Here is a 16,720-nt window from a genome sequence, read left to right on the forward strand (position 1 = left end):
GCGACCTTGGTTGCAGCTGTCGCGTGCCGTCGAGCTTACCTGTCACTGTGTATACCGAAGACAACATAGCCGGCATTCAGTGTGCCGTCGGTGTCCTGGGTCTTCCGCAGCCCGCATGAGCTTCAGAGTTAAGAAAACGGGTCTTGGAGAAACGGTGTCGCAGAATACAGGGAGAGACCTACTCAGAATATTTAGCACTGATTTTTAGTTGCTGAAGTCTATATTAACCACTGCAAAAGTGCGCGCGGCGGCGATTTCATCGCGACTATACCCGTTTTGTTGTCTTCGCCGCATATCTCACACGCTCGCGGGCCACAACACTTCTCCACATGGTGGGAGTGTATTGTGAAAATTTCGTACGAGAGAGCGAAGGCTTTGATTATGGCCCTCTTCTGGTCAACGGAAATTGTTTGAGGCTTTCGTCTTCCCACGCTTGGCCCTGCGAAACCAGAGAGATCTCGATGCCACCAAGCACACCAAACGCTTTGCCAAACGGTTCTAGCCATATGCTACCATGCAGCGAAAAATGAACTGAAACTGCACATTGGAAGCCGAGGAATAATAATAATAATAATAATAATAATAATAATAATAATAATAATAATAATAATAATAATAATAATAATAATAATAATAATAATAATAATAATAATTGGTTTTTGGGGAAAGAGTGTCTCATATATCGTTGGGCACCTGAACCGCGCCGTAAGGGAAGGGATAAAGGAGGAAGTGAAAGAAGAAAGGAAGACAGAGGTACCGTAGTGGAGGGCTCCGGAATAATTTTGACCACCTGGAGATCTTTAACGTGCACTGACATCGCACAGCACAAGGGCGCCTTAGTGTTTTTCCTCCATAAAAACGCAGCCGCCGCGGTCGGGTTCGAGGCAACAAAAATTTGATTTTGAGGAAAAGGAAGGGATCAGTAACTGTCTCAGACCTCCGTGGACACCTCGACCGCGCCGCGAGGGGAGAAAGGGGCTCCGTAGTGAGGAATTTATAAATAATTTTTGACCACCTGGGGATGTTTTATGTGCACTGGCATCGTACGACACACAGGCGCATTTTGCGTTTCATCTTCTTCGAAACGCGACCCCCGCAGCTGGGATTGAACACAGATCAGCTAGACCAGTAGACGAGCTCCCCAACCCAATGAGCCACCGCGGTGGAAAAAAATCGCTACCTTCAAGGGTCAGAGACCGCTCGCAGCGGGCCGTGTGCACCGAGGAGGCTAGAGAACGAGGTAACTGCAATTTACCACATCGAATCGGCACAGAAGTGCTGGGCAATTGACACTCTTTGCGCGAAATGGCCAGCGGGTTTCACTATTTGTTCGTTATATCCCTCTGCAAGAAAATTTTGCTTCGTAAAAACGAGATATAAATAATACACGGTCTTTTATGGGAGCTTCCAAGGGGAATGGCTACCCCTTCGTTATATCCGTTATTTAGTTGCGAACCGTTTCATTATAGCGAGGTTTAACTGCGCAACGCAGCGATAGAGCCTGAATATGAATGAATGAATGAATGAATGAATGAATGAATGAATGAATGAATGAATGAATGAATGAATGAATGAGAAACACGCAGTGACTGTTACCCACCGGCTTGCTCCTAAAACGCGGCCGTGCTACAGAGGTAGTGCTCAGCAAGCTCCGGACTGATGCTTACATAATGGAAGCTATGTGCACTGTTGGAATACCTTATTTACGTACATGAGACCGCGCACTGTGTATTGTAGCTCCGCGCCTCCGCGTAGTTTCGTTTCCGACGGTGGACAGATTTCTCTCTCAAAATAGTACATACCCGTACCGCTAGAGAACGCCGCGATCAGTTGTCATGGCGATCAGACGCGCTGCCGATTGAATTAGAACTGCTGTTGCTTTTATCGTATCTCTGAAATGAAAAATTCCGAGGCTATTTTGTTTACATGTCTGTTCGAATACTAGGCAATATTCAAATCAACTTAAGGGTGCAGTAACAGCGCCACCACGGTGCAACGTGTGAAAAGCAAGAAAAAAAATTGTGAGTCAGCCTCCCGACGTCCTTTTTTCTTCCCTTATTCTGCTGCGTTTTTCCTTTTGCTTTTCTCCTGCGTCTCCCTTCCAATAATTTTTTTTTTTACTCGTAGCGGGAGCGGGGGCTCAGGCGTCTAGCGCGTCATTTCTTTCTCTGTGGTATTGGCACCTTGGCTTGTTCCTTTCAACCGCGATTTCTCTTTTCTTATCGCTAAGTTTCCGAAGATAAGATAGAATTTGAGCAAAGCGACGAAACTGTGCTGCCTTGGTGCCCTGGCAACTTCTTGCTTTTTGACCTCGAACCATAAGAAAAGCGCTTCGAAAATTTGGTATCGCGTCCACAAATCTGCTCATTCTTGGCATTTTTCAGCGTCGCGTGGAAGCGAACGATAGGATGAAACTCAATTCCGACTCGAACTTGGCGGATTTTCTTCTAGTACACGTCAGGTAAGAAGCGCTGTCTTTGTGCTCACTTGGCCCTTCTCGCGGGCTCACATCGATTCGATGTGCGTTGGCTGCTGTGATTGGTCTGATGATCGCCGGCAGTCTCGGTGTTCATGTGGCCAATTTGTTTGTATCACTTGCCGAGCGCGTAGATGTAATTTGATCAATCTTTCTCCCGCAATCTCATGATCCGGTTGTGTGCAATCTGCAGGAAATGCATGTTGCGCGCAGTAACCGTTGTGCGTCGTAAACCGCGACGCTGCCGGCGCCGATTGTGTGCAGTTGTTGATTACCATTTTTTTACGCTTTATACTTCACCGTCGGTGCACCTTCGTGTGAACGGTGCACGAAAGATAGTGTATCATTGTTATAGATTTGAATGTTCAATGGTGAGCAGCTTCTAAGAGCATGTGAAGCGGTAGAATGATTGTCTTAATTATTAGGACGCACACAGTGCATGTTTATGCGTATTTTTCTCGCTCTCATTCTTTACCTGTGTATATTAGTGCTTGTGTGCAGTGAAATGTTTCTGCCTATAAGCTTAATCACATTGTAAAACACTGCTATCATCTTTTTCATTTTTTTTATCATGCTGGCTCTCCAGGAGAAAGCTGAGGCACTCCAGCCCTCCTTAGCGTGCTATGGAAGACCTAAGCACCTCAATGCTTCCACCATCCCCAAGTGATGAGCTCAACGGCGAACAGGAGGAAAGCTACCTCTGCCCACTGTGCTTGTACTCCACCACAAGTGCAGCCATTCTTTTTCGGCATCTATTCATACACACTGGCATCAAACCATATTGCTGCTTTGAGTGCGGAGAACGCTTTGCCATTCCTGAGACCCTGCGAAGTCACCTGACGGGGAAGCATCCGCGGAAGCTTCCACTTCACTGTGATAGGTGCAAGAGTGACTTTCGCTTCCGCTTGGAGCTCTGCCAGCATGAAGTTGTGTCATCTTTGGAGACCCTGCATTACTGCTACTACTGTGGGAAAGGCTTTCTCTCTGCGTCCGACGTCCTACAGCATGCACGGACATCTCACCTGCCTTCCAGGAAGCATGAGTGTGATGTCTGTGGCAGGTTCTTCCCTACCTTTGAGAGCATCAGCATTCACAGCGTCTTTCATTTGCGGCACAGTGGCCCTTACCATCAAGCAGCTATTGGTGAGTGACATTGGACAGCTGAATTTCCAGAAATAGTCCCATTGCCTTTTTGTTCTTTAGTTCTTAAAACATTAGATTTGCAACATGATTTTATTTACAGCTGGCAGTGATAAAATAAAACTAGCTGTCACAATATTTACATTATATATCAGGTTTGCAATTTACTGAGTGCACTCTGCATTTATAATATTGTAGTACTTTGGAAGCAGCTCTATATATTTAATTCATAAATGTTGCAAAATATGTTTGAAGCCATTACAGTGTGTAGTCATGTTCTCTGAAGGATGCAAACAGCATGCTGTGAAGCAAAGAAAATGACAAAACTGTAGCTGCTGGGTTTCAGAGAAAATGCTTGTTCACAACTGCGGCTACATGGGCACAAGAGTGCTGTGCATACAAGCTCAGTATCTCTCATCTGGTAAATGCCACTAAAATTTTGTTTCTTTTGCCCGCAGCTTGCAGTAGTTGTGGCCTAGCACATTTTGCATATTTTTTTGTAGATACTTTAAACACTATGCTCATTTAGCTGCAATGTTTCCTACTTTTGTTGTCATTTTTTTCCATCTTAAGGTTCAAAAAAGTACACGAAGTTCCACCGAAAACGACGACCACATCATTGCCCATTCTGCCCTCGGCACTTTCTGTACTTGGCATCACTAAAGAAGCACCAGCTGACACACAAGCTAGAGAACAGTTCCCTGTGCCGCATATGCGACCGGCCCTTCACGCTGCCCTGCTCAGTCCAGGGACACCTCAAAGAGCATGAGGAGGAGCTGCGGCTGTACGCAGAAGAGCTGCCACACGGCATCCCCTCAGAGCCACCACACGAGTGCGAGCTGTGTGGCAAGACCTATTCCACAAGCAACAGTTTGCGGGCCCACCGAAAGACCCACAGCTCCGACCGGCCACACAAGTGCGATGTGTGCCAGAAGCAGTTTCTGCGCTCCTATGACCTCAAGCGCCACCTCCGCATCCACACCGGCGAGCGACCTTTTGTCTGCGACGTCTGTGGCCAGGGCTTCTTCCAATCCTCGGCCATGCGCAACCACCTGCGCACCCACACTGGTGAGCGGCCATTCTCTTGCGACGTCTGCGGCAAGGATTTCACCCTCGCATCGACGTTGCGAGGCCACATGAAGATCCACACAGGTGAGCGACCCCACCGCTGTGCCCTGTGTGCCAAGTCTTTCTCGCGCCCTTACGAGCTCAAGACGCACATGCGCATCCACACGGGGGAGCGCCCCTTTGCGTGCGGCGTCTGTGGCCTCGGCTTTGCCCAGGCCTCCACGCTGCGGACTCACGTCAAGATTCACGAGCAGGGGGCATCCTTCGCCTGTCGTCTGTGTGGCGAGGCCTTTGCGCAGGCAGCAGACCTCGAGACCCACTCCAAGATTCATCTCGGGGAGCTGTCCCCACAGCCGGAGCCAGCACTGCCGTTCCGCTGCAGCATCTGCTCAAAGACCTTCACGCGACAGACGCATCTGCGCAACCACATGAAGCTGCACTTGGGTCCCGAACCATTCAAGTGTGAGGTATGTGGCCAGGCATTTGCCCAGTTCTCGACCCTCAAGAGCCACCTCAAGGTGCACATGGGGGAGCCGTCTTACTCGTGCTCGGCATGTGGCCAGCACTTCCTGCAGTTTGCTGCGCTCAAGGCACACATGGCGCTGCACAGCAACGAGAAAGCACTCGTTGACTAGGCACTGCAGCTGCCTTGCTGCTTCATTGCGCCAAGTGCTGTCTGTTCTGACAGCGGCTTGCCGAAACAGGGAAACACCATAATCGCGCGAGTAAAACTGGCCCAAATGTAGGTCGATCCCGAATTTTACTTTTTGAACAGAGAAAGAAGGAAAAGTTATCCAATATATATATATCTATTAAATTACTCGTCAACTCTTCTTTTTCTGATGTTTCAGCCTTCAAATCTAAGTTCAGAAAAGGAATGCAGCATGTATTTGTGCATATGTTTGCACTCTGTTTCATGTGTGAGAATTGTAGACCACATAACTCAAGGAAACGCTAATGGGAAATCATTTAAAAGCAGACTTGTAGTTTCAGAAAAAAACTCTTCCACCTAGTCCTTTTTTAAGTTTTTGGAGCTTATACAAATGGTTGGTTATAATTCAAGGAGCGCAAGTGTAAAAGCACCTCTGTTTCTATCTCGTATGTTTATATTATCCCGAATTACATGCTTGGATGTCTTGCTGTATTCTGTTAATCCAAGAGCGTTCAGTACGATTTTATCGCTTTCTGCGGTTGCTGGCTGAGTGCATTATTTCCAAAAATTTTATTTATTCGCATGGTACAAGTTAGTGCCACCTAAACCTGTGCACTGCAAATGTAGTAGTACAGACAAAAATTGTCGCCAGACTGAAAATTTCAACTTTCAACCAGATGGCAACATGATTTTGTGTTTGTGTGCATATGATGCACAGTTTGCATTAAGAAAGCGGTAAATATTATATTGTTTCCTGTTACATATTAGCCATTCTGATGTGAGCAATCATCCGAGCATTATATAATGCGTCGCATGCCACTGATTTTTTTTGTCCTCCAGCACACGAAAGCTTTCCAAGTGTAGATGGTGAAGCAGGCATTGAATGTGTGTACCTCATTTCTTCTCAGTCTGTGCTTTAGTGGCTGCGAACATCATTTGCTGGCATGGAAATCTTGTTGCCATGCAAAGCATCCTTCGGCTTATTCTTACAAGTTATATGTAATAACACAAGAAAATTTTGTAAGTTTGTTGACATGGCTATATTATTATAAATTCCATATGACCAAATTTGCGCCAGAGTTTTGCTGGATTGTAGACGTGTGGAGACAGTCGCAACATACATGTTACTCAGGGTACTTCGTGTGGAAACCAGCACTTGTCAATCCTGTGAGTGTTTGTCCTTGTGAACTAGTGTTGTGAGCTAGCGTTAGCGTGAATGTTCGCCTTTCTGAATGTGCGTTGGTCCTCAGTGAGCTGTTGAAGGCCTTAGACAATGTACTGTTTCAGCATGCTTTGCACAGAGAAGCCATTCAGCATGAGCGCAGTAGACTGTAAAGCAGAAAGCATGTGAGCCAAATAAAAAAAAAATGTGCTCATCAATGATTTCCTCAAGTACTTGAACTAAAACTAAAAAAAAAAAATAATTGTTGTTTACTTGCATAAACTTGTTTAGGGCTGCAGATTTGGCATTGTAAGAGGTCAGAATAACCTGAAATTGACCGAAATACGGTCAAAGGCACTGTAGCAGTAAGTTACATGTGGGAAGACTTAGGTATAGCTCTGAACAGTTCATTTTTAGTCCATGCAAACGTGCGTAGTATGCTTTCAGTGATGCCATTTCGCAGTGCGCTGGTACTATTTACACCCTTGCTTCAAATTAGTTTTTGGCAGTCAGCTTCTCTACAATGGAGAGTGTTTTGTGCTTTACTTGCTGAGAAAATTGAACACAGTATCTGTCTCACATCTCAGTGGACACCTGAACTGTGCATTAAGGGAACGGATATAGAAGGGAGCGAGTGAAATAAGAAAGGAAGAAAGAGGTGCGGAGGTCTCCGGAATAATTTGGACCACCTGGGGAACTTTTAACGTGCACTGACATTGCATAGCACACGGGCGCCTTTGCATTTCGCCTCCATCAAAACTCTGCCGCCACGGTCGGGTTCGGACCCAGGAGACAGCATTCAATTTTTAAAAAAAATTCAAGCCATCTATATCAGTTTCTGTGATGTAGAGTTTTGATTGCTGTTTCTTTCCTTTTTTTTTTTGCTCCCCTAAAATAATGTTCACAGTCTATGGTCCACATTCATGTTCTTTATTTCATGCTTGTTTAGATGCATTTTATTTTTTCTGATTAAACGCCTGTCATTGAAGCTGTTTGTGTTTCTGTAATGACAAGTTTATCTGTAACACTGAGTTTCAGGCAGTTTTTTTTTTTTTGTGACAGAAGCCATTGGCTTGCTCAGCTTGGTCATGCTGGCGGAGCTAGCAGCGTGGGCTGCTAAGTCACATACCCAAGCTGGCATCACTGAAATTGCACCCAATCTAGAAGTAGTTGGCATGAGCACTAATTTGCTGATGGTTTTGTCTGTTATAGTATGTAAGAGCTCTCAAATGTGACCAGCCTGTGCTGTGCTGTGTAACTCATTTGGTGACAAATAGTTATCGAAGCTTTGCATATTTTGAAAACCCAATGCCATATTCAGATTGTTCTGCACTGCATGTCTACAGCCAGTTTTGACTACGGAAACTGCATTTCCTGAGCACTGCTGTATAGCAAAAACAAGAAGTTTAAAGTAACCTATTTGGTTTTAAAATGATAGGTCAGCTAAATTATTCATCTTTCTACTAACAAGATGTGTTAGTCATCCAAGTTGATTTGTTGTGAGCTAACATTATGGTGTATAATATCAAGTCCTCAGCGTGTTCCAATTAACAGTGCATATGGCAGAGGCTAATTTGGTGGCGAGGATGGTCTTTCACAGCTCATTCATCGCTTTGGCTGTGGTGGTCAAAGAAAATTGTGGTGGTTTTATGAGCCTACAATGTGCGATGTTATTGAACTGTTCCTGTTGTCTTTATCAATAGCAGAAATGAACGTATGAGCTCTATGAAGCAGATTGTTCTAAAGAAATGTCAGGATAAAATTTCAACCAGAAGGCCGAAAATTAAGTGTGCGGGCCTGTAGAACAGTCTGAAGGTCTGTCATAAAATTTTTGTCAGCAGACTCTATTCATCAGAAAAGTTGCTCTGGCTGTAAGGTCATGTGAAAAATATTTCTAGTAGGCTTCATCTCCATGTTCGCTGCTTGCTTGACATGCACCACAATTTACCCTTTTGTCCTCGGCTAAACTTTTAACTGCAGTAGCACGAGCACTGGTGAAAAAAATATTTCAGGCTACAAGAGAAAAACATAACTTCCTGAGACAGCCCCACAACCATTAGCCCCGTAAACGTTCTAAGAGTTTAAATATCAGTGCTCAACACGATGTCCACTCACATCTTTGTTCACAGCTGGCATGAGATTTGTGGCAACATCAGAATGTGCTCTGGTGCTCTACAGACAGTGGCATGGCTGAGCATTTTTAAGTGTAGAAGAGAAAAAAAAATTGTGCCGTCTACATTTCACTAGTCCCAGTAGTGTTTACTTTCATGTGAATGTTCCTCATAGAAAAAGGTGTGCCCTATCTTTCTATCTGTTTGGTGTCCTGTCTCTGTTCACTAGTAAAGTGTTACTTGCGTCCATTACTAACTGTGCCGTTTCGTGTGTACTGTGTGTGCCAAATTTATGGCAACAAGGTTAAGAATACCGACCAAAGATACAGCTCTACCTCATGAAAGTTCCGATAAACGTGTCCCTTTTGACGCTATAGGAATATAGTTAGTAGTGCCAAACTTTGTTCTTTTGCTGTTTGCTAGACTCTTTTGTTGGTTCAGTTTCTTTTGCTGCATGATAGTCTTTCTGTGAAGTGCACTTTCTTTTTCTGTGTCATTTGCTGTACTGAGGAAGCTTTGTGTGCCATGCTTTCAACTGTAAACATAGTTTGCTTCTCTTGTGTAGAGAATTACTGTGAGCAGGCAGAATGTTTGTTAGTGGTGGTGCTGCTGGAATCATTTCCACTTTCCAAACGTCCTTGGCTCATTGTCCTCGAAGGCTTGTTCTTTGAGAGGTAAGCAGGTATTACGCAGAGTGCATAAAAACTGCATTCCTCTTAGGTGCAAATGGATTAAGCTTATTTGGTCTACCTTGCAAAGACCATTGAAGTGAAGCAAAAAACAAACAAGTGAACCTGTTTAAGATAAGCATGTCGACATTTTCAAGCACCTCAAGACTTGCAATGTTCAAACTGGCAAAAGCGTGCTGCATACCAATCAGAATACACTTGTTTGATTATTTGTGATGCTATCCTGCTTCACACTTATGCGGATGAGTAGACAAGATTTGCTCAGGAATGTTTACATTAGATGCCGTGCAGCACATTAACCTGAGACTTATAAACGAGGATCGACAGAAGGTTTCTGTTGCAGTCTGGTAAATCCAGCTGTGCTGTGTTTCTGAATACTGCTAGTCAAGGTGCCCCCAAGTTAGGCATTTGAAGATATGCGTTGCGAAGGGTGAATCTGCTCATAAAGCAGTATACTACACTTGCGACCTCATTTAAAACCTGCTCACCGACAAGGGACATGCTTTTTGCTTTCGTGCATACATGACTGCGTTTGCCACCATCCAGTGGCAGCGGTGTTTTTGTGGTGCCACATGGCTGTGGTGAATTGCTAAAGTGCTAGCTGCTGATGGAGGTTCCAGCTGTAGCATTTGTAGATGGCAGGCTTTTGCATAGCTTTGCCTCTCAGGGAAGCCGTGCTTTAGAGTGGAGAGGGGAGAACAGCCCAGCGAGTGGGCTCCTGGGTACCTATCGGAAAAGAAAAGTTCCTATGAAGTATGGTGTGCTTTTCATGCCTACTCAAACTGTAGTAGCCCTGTGGAATGTTGGAAGACGAGTATTTTTCCTAATGCCAGCGTTTGCAAGACCTTGCGAGTTGATCATGTGTGTGGCATAGTTTGTGGCCCGTGTGTGTGTATGTACTTCAACTTCTGCTTGTAATTACACTTCAAGAATCCTGTCCAGTACTTGGCCTAGCAAGAAGGGTATTCTTGTTTGATCGAGCCCACCAGTTATTTTGAAGCAAGCACTACTGTAAGCGTAACCTGTGTGGATAAGACTTAGCCCAGGCAGCACGACACCTGTTAACTGAAGTCTTTTCTTGTTTACAGTAATCAGAGTTCGCAGCATGTCTTGTTTCTAGCCCTTCTGCAGTTCAGCAGATAGTTCAGTGAGGAAATGTGGTCAGAACGTAGTCCTTTGCTCAATTAAGCACTTTTAACTCCCCACGAACTGGTTCAATTTGCACATTCCAATGTTTATGGCTATATGTAAGACTGTCACATGCACAGAGGCGTGCATGCATAGTCCAAATGTTTCTCTTACATATGGTCGCTGTACTCAAAAGTGTTGGTTCACGAAAAGCATGCATGCAGTATTGACATTTACACAATTCAGCTTCATGTGGGACACTAGCTCTGCTTTTAGAATTAGGTAAGCACAACGGCTCTCGAAAAATAAATTGTTTTTGGAATCAACACACAGGCCGTGGCCATGCCAAAACAGCCTGGTATACAAAATGACCATGTGTCTAGGCAAGTCATACTCTTTTAGCAGACTGATCAGATCACTGAATTGGGTCAAATGTGATGGCACATACTGCAGCTGTAGTCATTCAATGTGCATGTATTTCCACACAGCATAGATGTTTCCCATAACATTTTTGGTGGTGTGTAGGTAACCTGACAAAATTGGCCCACAGTTTGTATCAGATGTATAGAATGTGCATGCAAAGTAGGCTCATCACGGTGTGTACCTTGATCAATAAAAGTTGTCTTGTGTATACCATGCTTGGTGCTCATGTCTTATCGCTCCTTCCTTTCACTTGGCCTGTGCGGAATATTGGGAAGTGATCACAGGTAGTTCTTCAGTGCATAAGCCTCAGTGTTTGATGCTAGTGAATTTACCTCTTCATGTGGCAGTCATAATAGCACAGAACCAAACTACTTGCAGCCAAGAGACCTGGACTGATCCCTAACAAGGCTGTTGCAGAACAAGCAACATTATTATTTAACTTGAAGCTGCACAAATGTAACCAGTGTGCTGGATAAAGAAAAAGAAGGCTTACTGCCAATCAAGCATGGCTTCCATGTTTGGCCTACTAATGGTGACCCTCACTGCATGAAAGCATTCAAATTCATCTAAATACAAGGAGTGCGTTTCCCATGCAAGTTTAATACAAAGCGGGATGAGCAAAACAGCACTGTGACTTGTGAACAAGCTTGAATCTTTCCAGCATAGTCACTGCTATGCAGTGAAAGTAAAGCCCTATGCAAGCAAAGCCATTCATTAAAAACACAACTTCGGCAATAATGCACCTTTTCTTAGCGAGCACACTCAGAAGACTGAATGGAATACGGTTTTCAAGTCATCGTCGTGCAGTCATCATAACCCTCGGCTTCACACACAATACTTCCGCACACAGTAGGCGTGCTGCACAGAGCGGCTTAATCGGCGACGCAAACTCTGTCACTCTCCAAGTGCAGTTAAGAAAATAACACATTTACACCATTGTAACCTGTCCCATACAGCCCCTTGAAATCTAAGCAAAAGCTCAGCATCGCTGCAAATGTGGCTTCCGCTACATTTTTTCATCACACCTAGGGATGTGTTCAGTTATGTAAATTACACCCAGAACCACATCTCCATGATATAATTATCAGTAGCAGTTGATGGCCACAGCAGGCAGGTCAATTCAAAAGCTACCAGCATTAAAGGTATACTAAAGTAAAATTGAAGTTGACCTGTTCAACAGATAACTGCATGCTAACAGTAAAGACCCTTCTTGCACTGAGAATGGAGCTTTTTATGATAGAAAAGGCCAAAAAATAAAATACAGGTGATACCATCACTAACCGATTCCGCAAGTAAACTGCAGTGTGCCGACACGCGATTTTTTTTGCGTGGCTCCCAGAGCCTAGGCTACACTGCCATTGACTTCAAAACGGTGGTCACAGTCCTTTTCAGTGCAGGCGTCAGTTTTAATCAGATGGTGGAAAAATTTAATTCAGCTTTCTCTGCAATAAATTGTTTTTCCGCTTGAAAAGCAACTATATGACCAGAAAAAGCCACAGTATTGCTTTTTACTAAAACAAATACTGGATGGAATTTCCCTTAGCATCCCTTAAAGAAAAATCTACTGCCCAGTTTTAAGAAATCCTTCATTATCCCAAGCATTCACGATCTAAATGTGAAACGGACAGTACTACACCAAAGCAAATGTTACACGTGATTTCATGTGTGGGCTGCATTCTTTCCCACTTGTCTGCAACACAGATGAAATGAATCGGGCATCACGTAGAAATTGAATACCAGAACCAAACACCATTACTAAAAGGCTGTGCGTTCTGTCACTCCCTTGGACTTGAGTTGTTTGCTTGCACCCGCAAAACATCAAGCTTCAAGTGATTTGTTGTTACGTTCATTGCCTGCTTGCACAGACAAACGACAAAAGGTACAAATGATTGTTGGGATGCCTTTTAACACGTTTTCATACAATTGCCCTTCGTTTCACACTTTGTGACAAGACTATACAGTGTTTTAGCAATTCTTCCATGTTGTGCAGTTTTATCATACTCCAGCTCAGCATGGAAAAGTGCGGACAAAAAAATGCAATGACAGTCACATTAGAGACATGCTGGTTCCCTTGCCTAGCATTACATTCAAGGTGTGAATGAATGACAGTTACAACATGCAATAAAGTCACCCCTGCAGTCTTTGGTAAAGCCATTAATCTAGCAAGACAGGCACAGCAGGTGCCACATTTGATAGGGAGACTTTTTCAATTTGAAATAGCAGTCATGTTACAAGTATGTTCCTATGAAAATTCATTTCTGGTCATTTCTGGGTCCTGACGTCAAACCCGGTTCACAGCATCAGCTCTTCTACAATGCGAAGGAGGGCATGGGTTTGCTAAGCACAAAGTCGTGTCGCATCTGTGCTGTTGACTTGCAACAGAGGAATGGTTCAGAAAAGCATTCAAGCATAATACATATCCACGGCTACATTTGTTCTCAACAGACACGTGTATGAAAAAATATTCCAAGCAAGCCTGAGTCAAATCAGTGTTCATCTTGCTGTAAAACTATGAAAAACACTGTCAGTAGCAATAATTTTCACTCATAACTTGCCTTCCAAGTTGTGCTAATAGCAGCAAGTTAAATGTTGAAACAAAAAAAAAGTAGAAATGCTGAAAACAGGAAGTAATAGTTCTTGTATGACTGCTTCTACAAAAGCGCATGCAGAATGTCTATGCACTCCTTCACTAAGCCTATAATGCATAATTTCAAGCTGCTAGAGAGAAGTTCTGTACTCTTTTAAAAGAGTAACCAGTGCTGTAAAATATTATTTGGCAACAGCACCCACAGCCTTAAGCCATGTAACAAAAAGGAAATATAAAAGGGAAGTTTGGTAAAAAATGCTGATTCGCAATATACTGATGTAACCATAGGTGCAGCCGGCCAGAGATGTCCATAACCTTTTAGCAAAAGTATGTAAATAAACATTGCAAGCAATCTATTTAAGACTAGACATATAACCACAATTTAGACAAGCATTATTGACTAACGTGTTGTCAGTGGGAGAACAAAAGCAACAGGAAGTTGAAAGCAAATAAGGAAGTAACAAAATTTAGAACATGTTAAACCTTTCACTTAAGTAAACTTGTCTGTCACATGACGAGATTTTGCCGTTTTTCAAAGCGTGCATTTTGGAAGCACAGTATTACATGCTTCTAATATAGCACGGCACCTTTCTTCATCTGCAGCATGCGGACTAAGTACTCAACAGACACAAAAAGATTTTCCAATAAATATCACACTTTTTTGTTGCACTATGCACACACTTTCAGAAAAAAAAATTAATATTGTGCTCTTTATGACACTTTATACACTGTATTCAACATAGGTACATACAGAATTGTCTTAAGAATACACATCTCAGAATTAAAAAAAAGAAACCGACAAAAGTTTCACGCTCTGCCACAAGTAAAGAGCACAAGCAGTTCCTATAAGGATGGGATCACTGCATGTACACGTAATGCAACGCTTATGGAATGGACTTAACACAATGAGCTTTGTCCGTTCAGTCACGTCACCTTGTTGGCATCAGAGTTTTACACAAATCACAGTAGTTTGGCAGACAAAGGCACTTTCGCCGCCCAGTTGCTTTGCACTCGTAGGCAGGAGCCAGTCATGGCAGAAGCAGCAGCAGTCTCTTGATCGTGGCCTCTTCCCTGGCACGAAAATTGTCAAGACGACTTCAGCTCAGACAACAGTTTCCGGTACCCATAAAGAGCCTCTGGCCCCTTTCACTTGGGTCCTCGCAACTTGAAGACAGAAGACGGTGTTTGGCTGACGTTCTTCAGCAAGTTGCGATTGTCGTCATTTTGGGAACAAGGCACTGCTGCAACTGTGGTCGCTGTCAAGTGTGCAAAGCTAACTGGGCTAGCAGCTTTTGAGCCCAAGCATGGCAGGAAAAAGCCCTCCACAGCCCACAAGTTGATGCAGGCACACCCGTTGGCAACCCCGACAGACAAACTGCAGTACCCAAAGCAACAGCACCACTTGCTGCGCCCAGCATGAACTTTTTATGGAAAGATATCAGGCCCTAGCAAATAAGCTAGGCACGGTTGAAGGCTGTTGATTAAAGTACAGAAATAAGAGTTTTTGCAAAGTAAAGACATTCACTAATACTGCTTTTTGACCACCTGTTACAGTGCAAAGGTTTTCCACTGAAGCATATCAGAGGCATAACTGCACATGTGGAGCACATACATACGCTTTAACGCTTTCAAGTTCAAAGCTGCCAAAACAACTGTGGCAGTCTCGCAACCATAGGCACTCTGCATAGCACTTAGAAAAATCTGAATCTGTAAATCCCTTTCCATGGCACAGTTTCTTGATAGCACAGTGCCAAACTGCAAGCAAATCTGAACTTACCATTTTCTCTGCAATAGGTGCACTGACTCCCAGGTCTTGCTGCTTTTATATTATAATGACAGTAAGCAACTTTAGATGCTGTGCATCCAATGCCTTGTAGAGACGTGCATGCAGCATAACTAGCAGCGCAGGAATCCTGCCCAGCGAAATGTAACTGAATGGAAATTGAAACCCAAGCAATTTTCTCCCACTTGTTGAAGGAGACATATTTGCATTCCTTGTATATGATGGCCCCTATATACTTTTGAACGAATATCAAAGGCAGAAGCAACTTTCTGTGTAAGGCCAGACAAAAATTAGCCACTAGAGAAAAAAAGTAAAAATACAGAGAAAAGAAGGAATAAAACTGTAAATACAGTAGTGTCAAAAACAAAAGCTAAATCAACGTACATTTAACATTCCTGAGCAGCGAACCAATGAGTGACCAGTACAGTTTGATAAACAGAGCCCTAAACATGTCTCAGCTTTGCTTCAAATGCAAGAAAACTGATTCGTTGTGTACCGAAGTTTTAAGTGAATGCAATGCCATTTTGCTCTTGTATAGTTGAAACAGCAATAAGAACAACTAGCAGAGTGCTCTACTGTTTAATTAGTTTCCACACTAGTAGTGAAGCATTATTTAGCAAAAAAATAAAATCAAACTAGAGGTTCAATCAGGCTCCACCTATAGATGCGCGAAGCCAGCCGTTTTAATAACTTGTGTCAGAAGACATAACAAAAAGAAACTGTACTGGCCAGCCATTCTAAAGCAGCAAGAAAAAAAATTGCAAGGTGCCAAAAGGCAATGGTTACTACAGTGATGCCCACGGCTGTACGACCTCCAGCCCCTCGCGATAAATTTCAATAACATATAAATAGAAAGTAAGCAGCTTCTGAGTCTACATCTTAGCAGGTTGTGACCAACATTCAGTGTGCTTTTACCAAGAAACAAGCAATTGAAGGGTGCACCGTCCTACTGCAAATTCGTAATACTGGTTGGCAAACAATTACAACTGCACTCCTGCTGGAAGCCTCGGTGCTTAGTTCCCTCCGCATGTGTTTTTGGCATGTGGTCATGTATTCTCATCAAGGCAGACTTAAGCTCTTCTCTCAAACAACACCTGAAGCTACATCTATGCTGAACTGAAACAGCGAGCTCGGAGAAGACCAGTCCTTTGCTGTTGCCACCCACAGAAGAAAACCACAGTCCACCTACACAAAGATTCAGTTCCATCAGAGCAGCACCACCAGTAAGACCTGTAGGGCAGGAGGGGTGGGAAAAAAAACAACAAACAAGTTCATGGACAAGCAAAGGGGCTGCAACTCTGTGCAGCATGTTCAAACAGCTGTCCGGAGGGGTTGTACGTGTGTGCACGCCTAGAGCTCAGTGGGGGGCGGCAGGTGGCGGGCATTGTTGCCTGCCGTGGCAACAGGGCTCCAGTCGGCCAAAGCAATGTGATTTGTGTCGCTTCCCTAGATGCCAACGAGGGCACGTGGCGTAAACAGCACCACAGCCTGCTGGTTGAGG

The 16,720-nt window shown here is 43.9% G+C and overlaps 2 protein-coding genes across 3 annotated transcripts in view; one reads left to right on the plus strand and one right to left on the minus strand.

Moving 5' to 3' along the window:
- The first annotated feature begins 1,825 nt into the window (after positions 1-1,825).
- On the plus strand, positions 1,826-11,057 carry LOC144093453 (uncharacterized). Of its 2 annotated transcripts, XM_077626849.1 has the most exons (4): positions 1,826-2,021; positions 2,385-2,461; positions 3,063-3,619; positions 4,190-11,057. In XM_077626849.1, exons 3-4 carry the CDS (start codon positions 3,100-3,102, stop codon positions 5,317-5,319), a joined length of 1,650 nt encoding a protein of 549 aa, XP_077482975.1. In that variant the 5' UTR covers positions 1,826-2,021; positions 2,385-2,461; positions 3,063-3,099; the 3' UTR covers positions 5,320-11,057. The 2 variants fall into 2 exon arrangements, with proteins under 2 accessions (XP_077482975.1, XP_077482974.1); XM_077626848.1 differs by lacking the exon at positions 1,826-2,021 and having other exon boundaries at positions 2,147-2,461.
- A 372-nt stretch (positions 11,058-11,429) lies between these two features.
- Positions 11,430-16,720, minus strand: part of Nct (Nicastrin) — a 38,624-nt gene continuing 33,333 nt past the window's right edge. The window contains exon 15 of the mRNA XM_077626847.1: positions 11,430-16,720. This exon is cut by the window's right edge and continues 151 nt beyond it. Coding sequence (XP_077482973.1) covers positions 16,666-16,720 — 55 coding nt within the window. The 3' untranslated portion in view covers positions 11,430-16,665.

This window comes from Amblyomma americanum, chromosome 6, assembly GCF_052857255.1.
Source record: "Amblyomma americanum isolate KBUSLIRL-KWMA chromosome 6, ASM5285725v1, whole genome shotgun sequence".
Classification (NCBI taxonomy): Eukaryota; Metazoa; Arthropoda; class Arachnida; order Ixodida; family Ixodidae; genus Amblyomma; species Amblyomma americanum.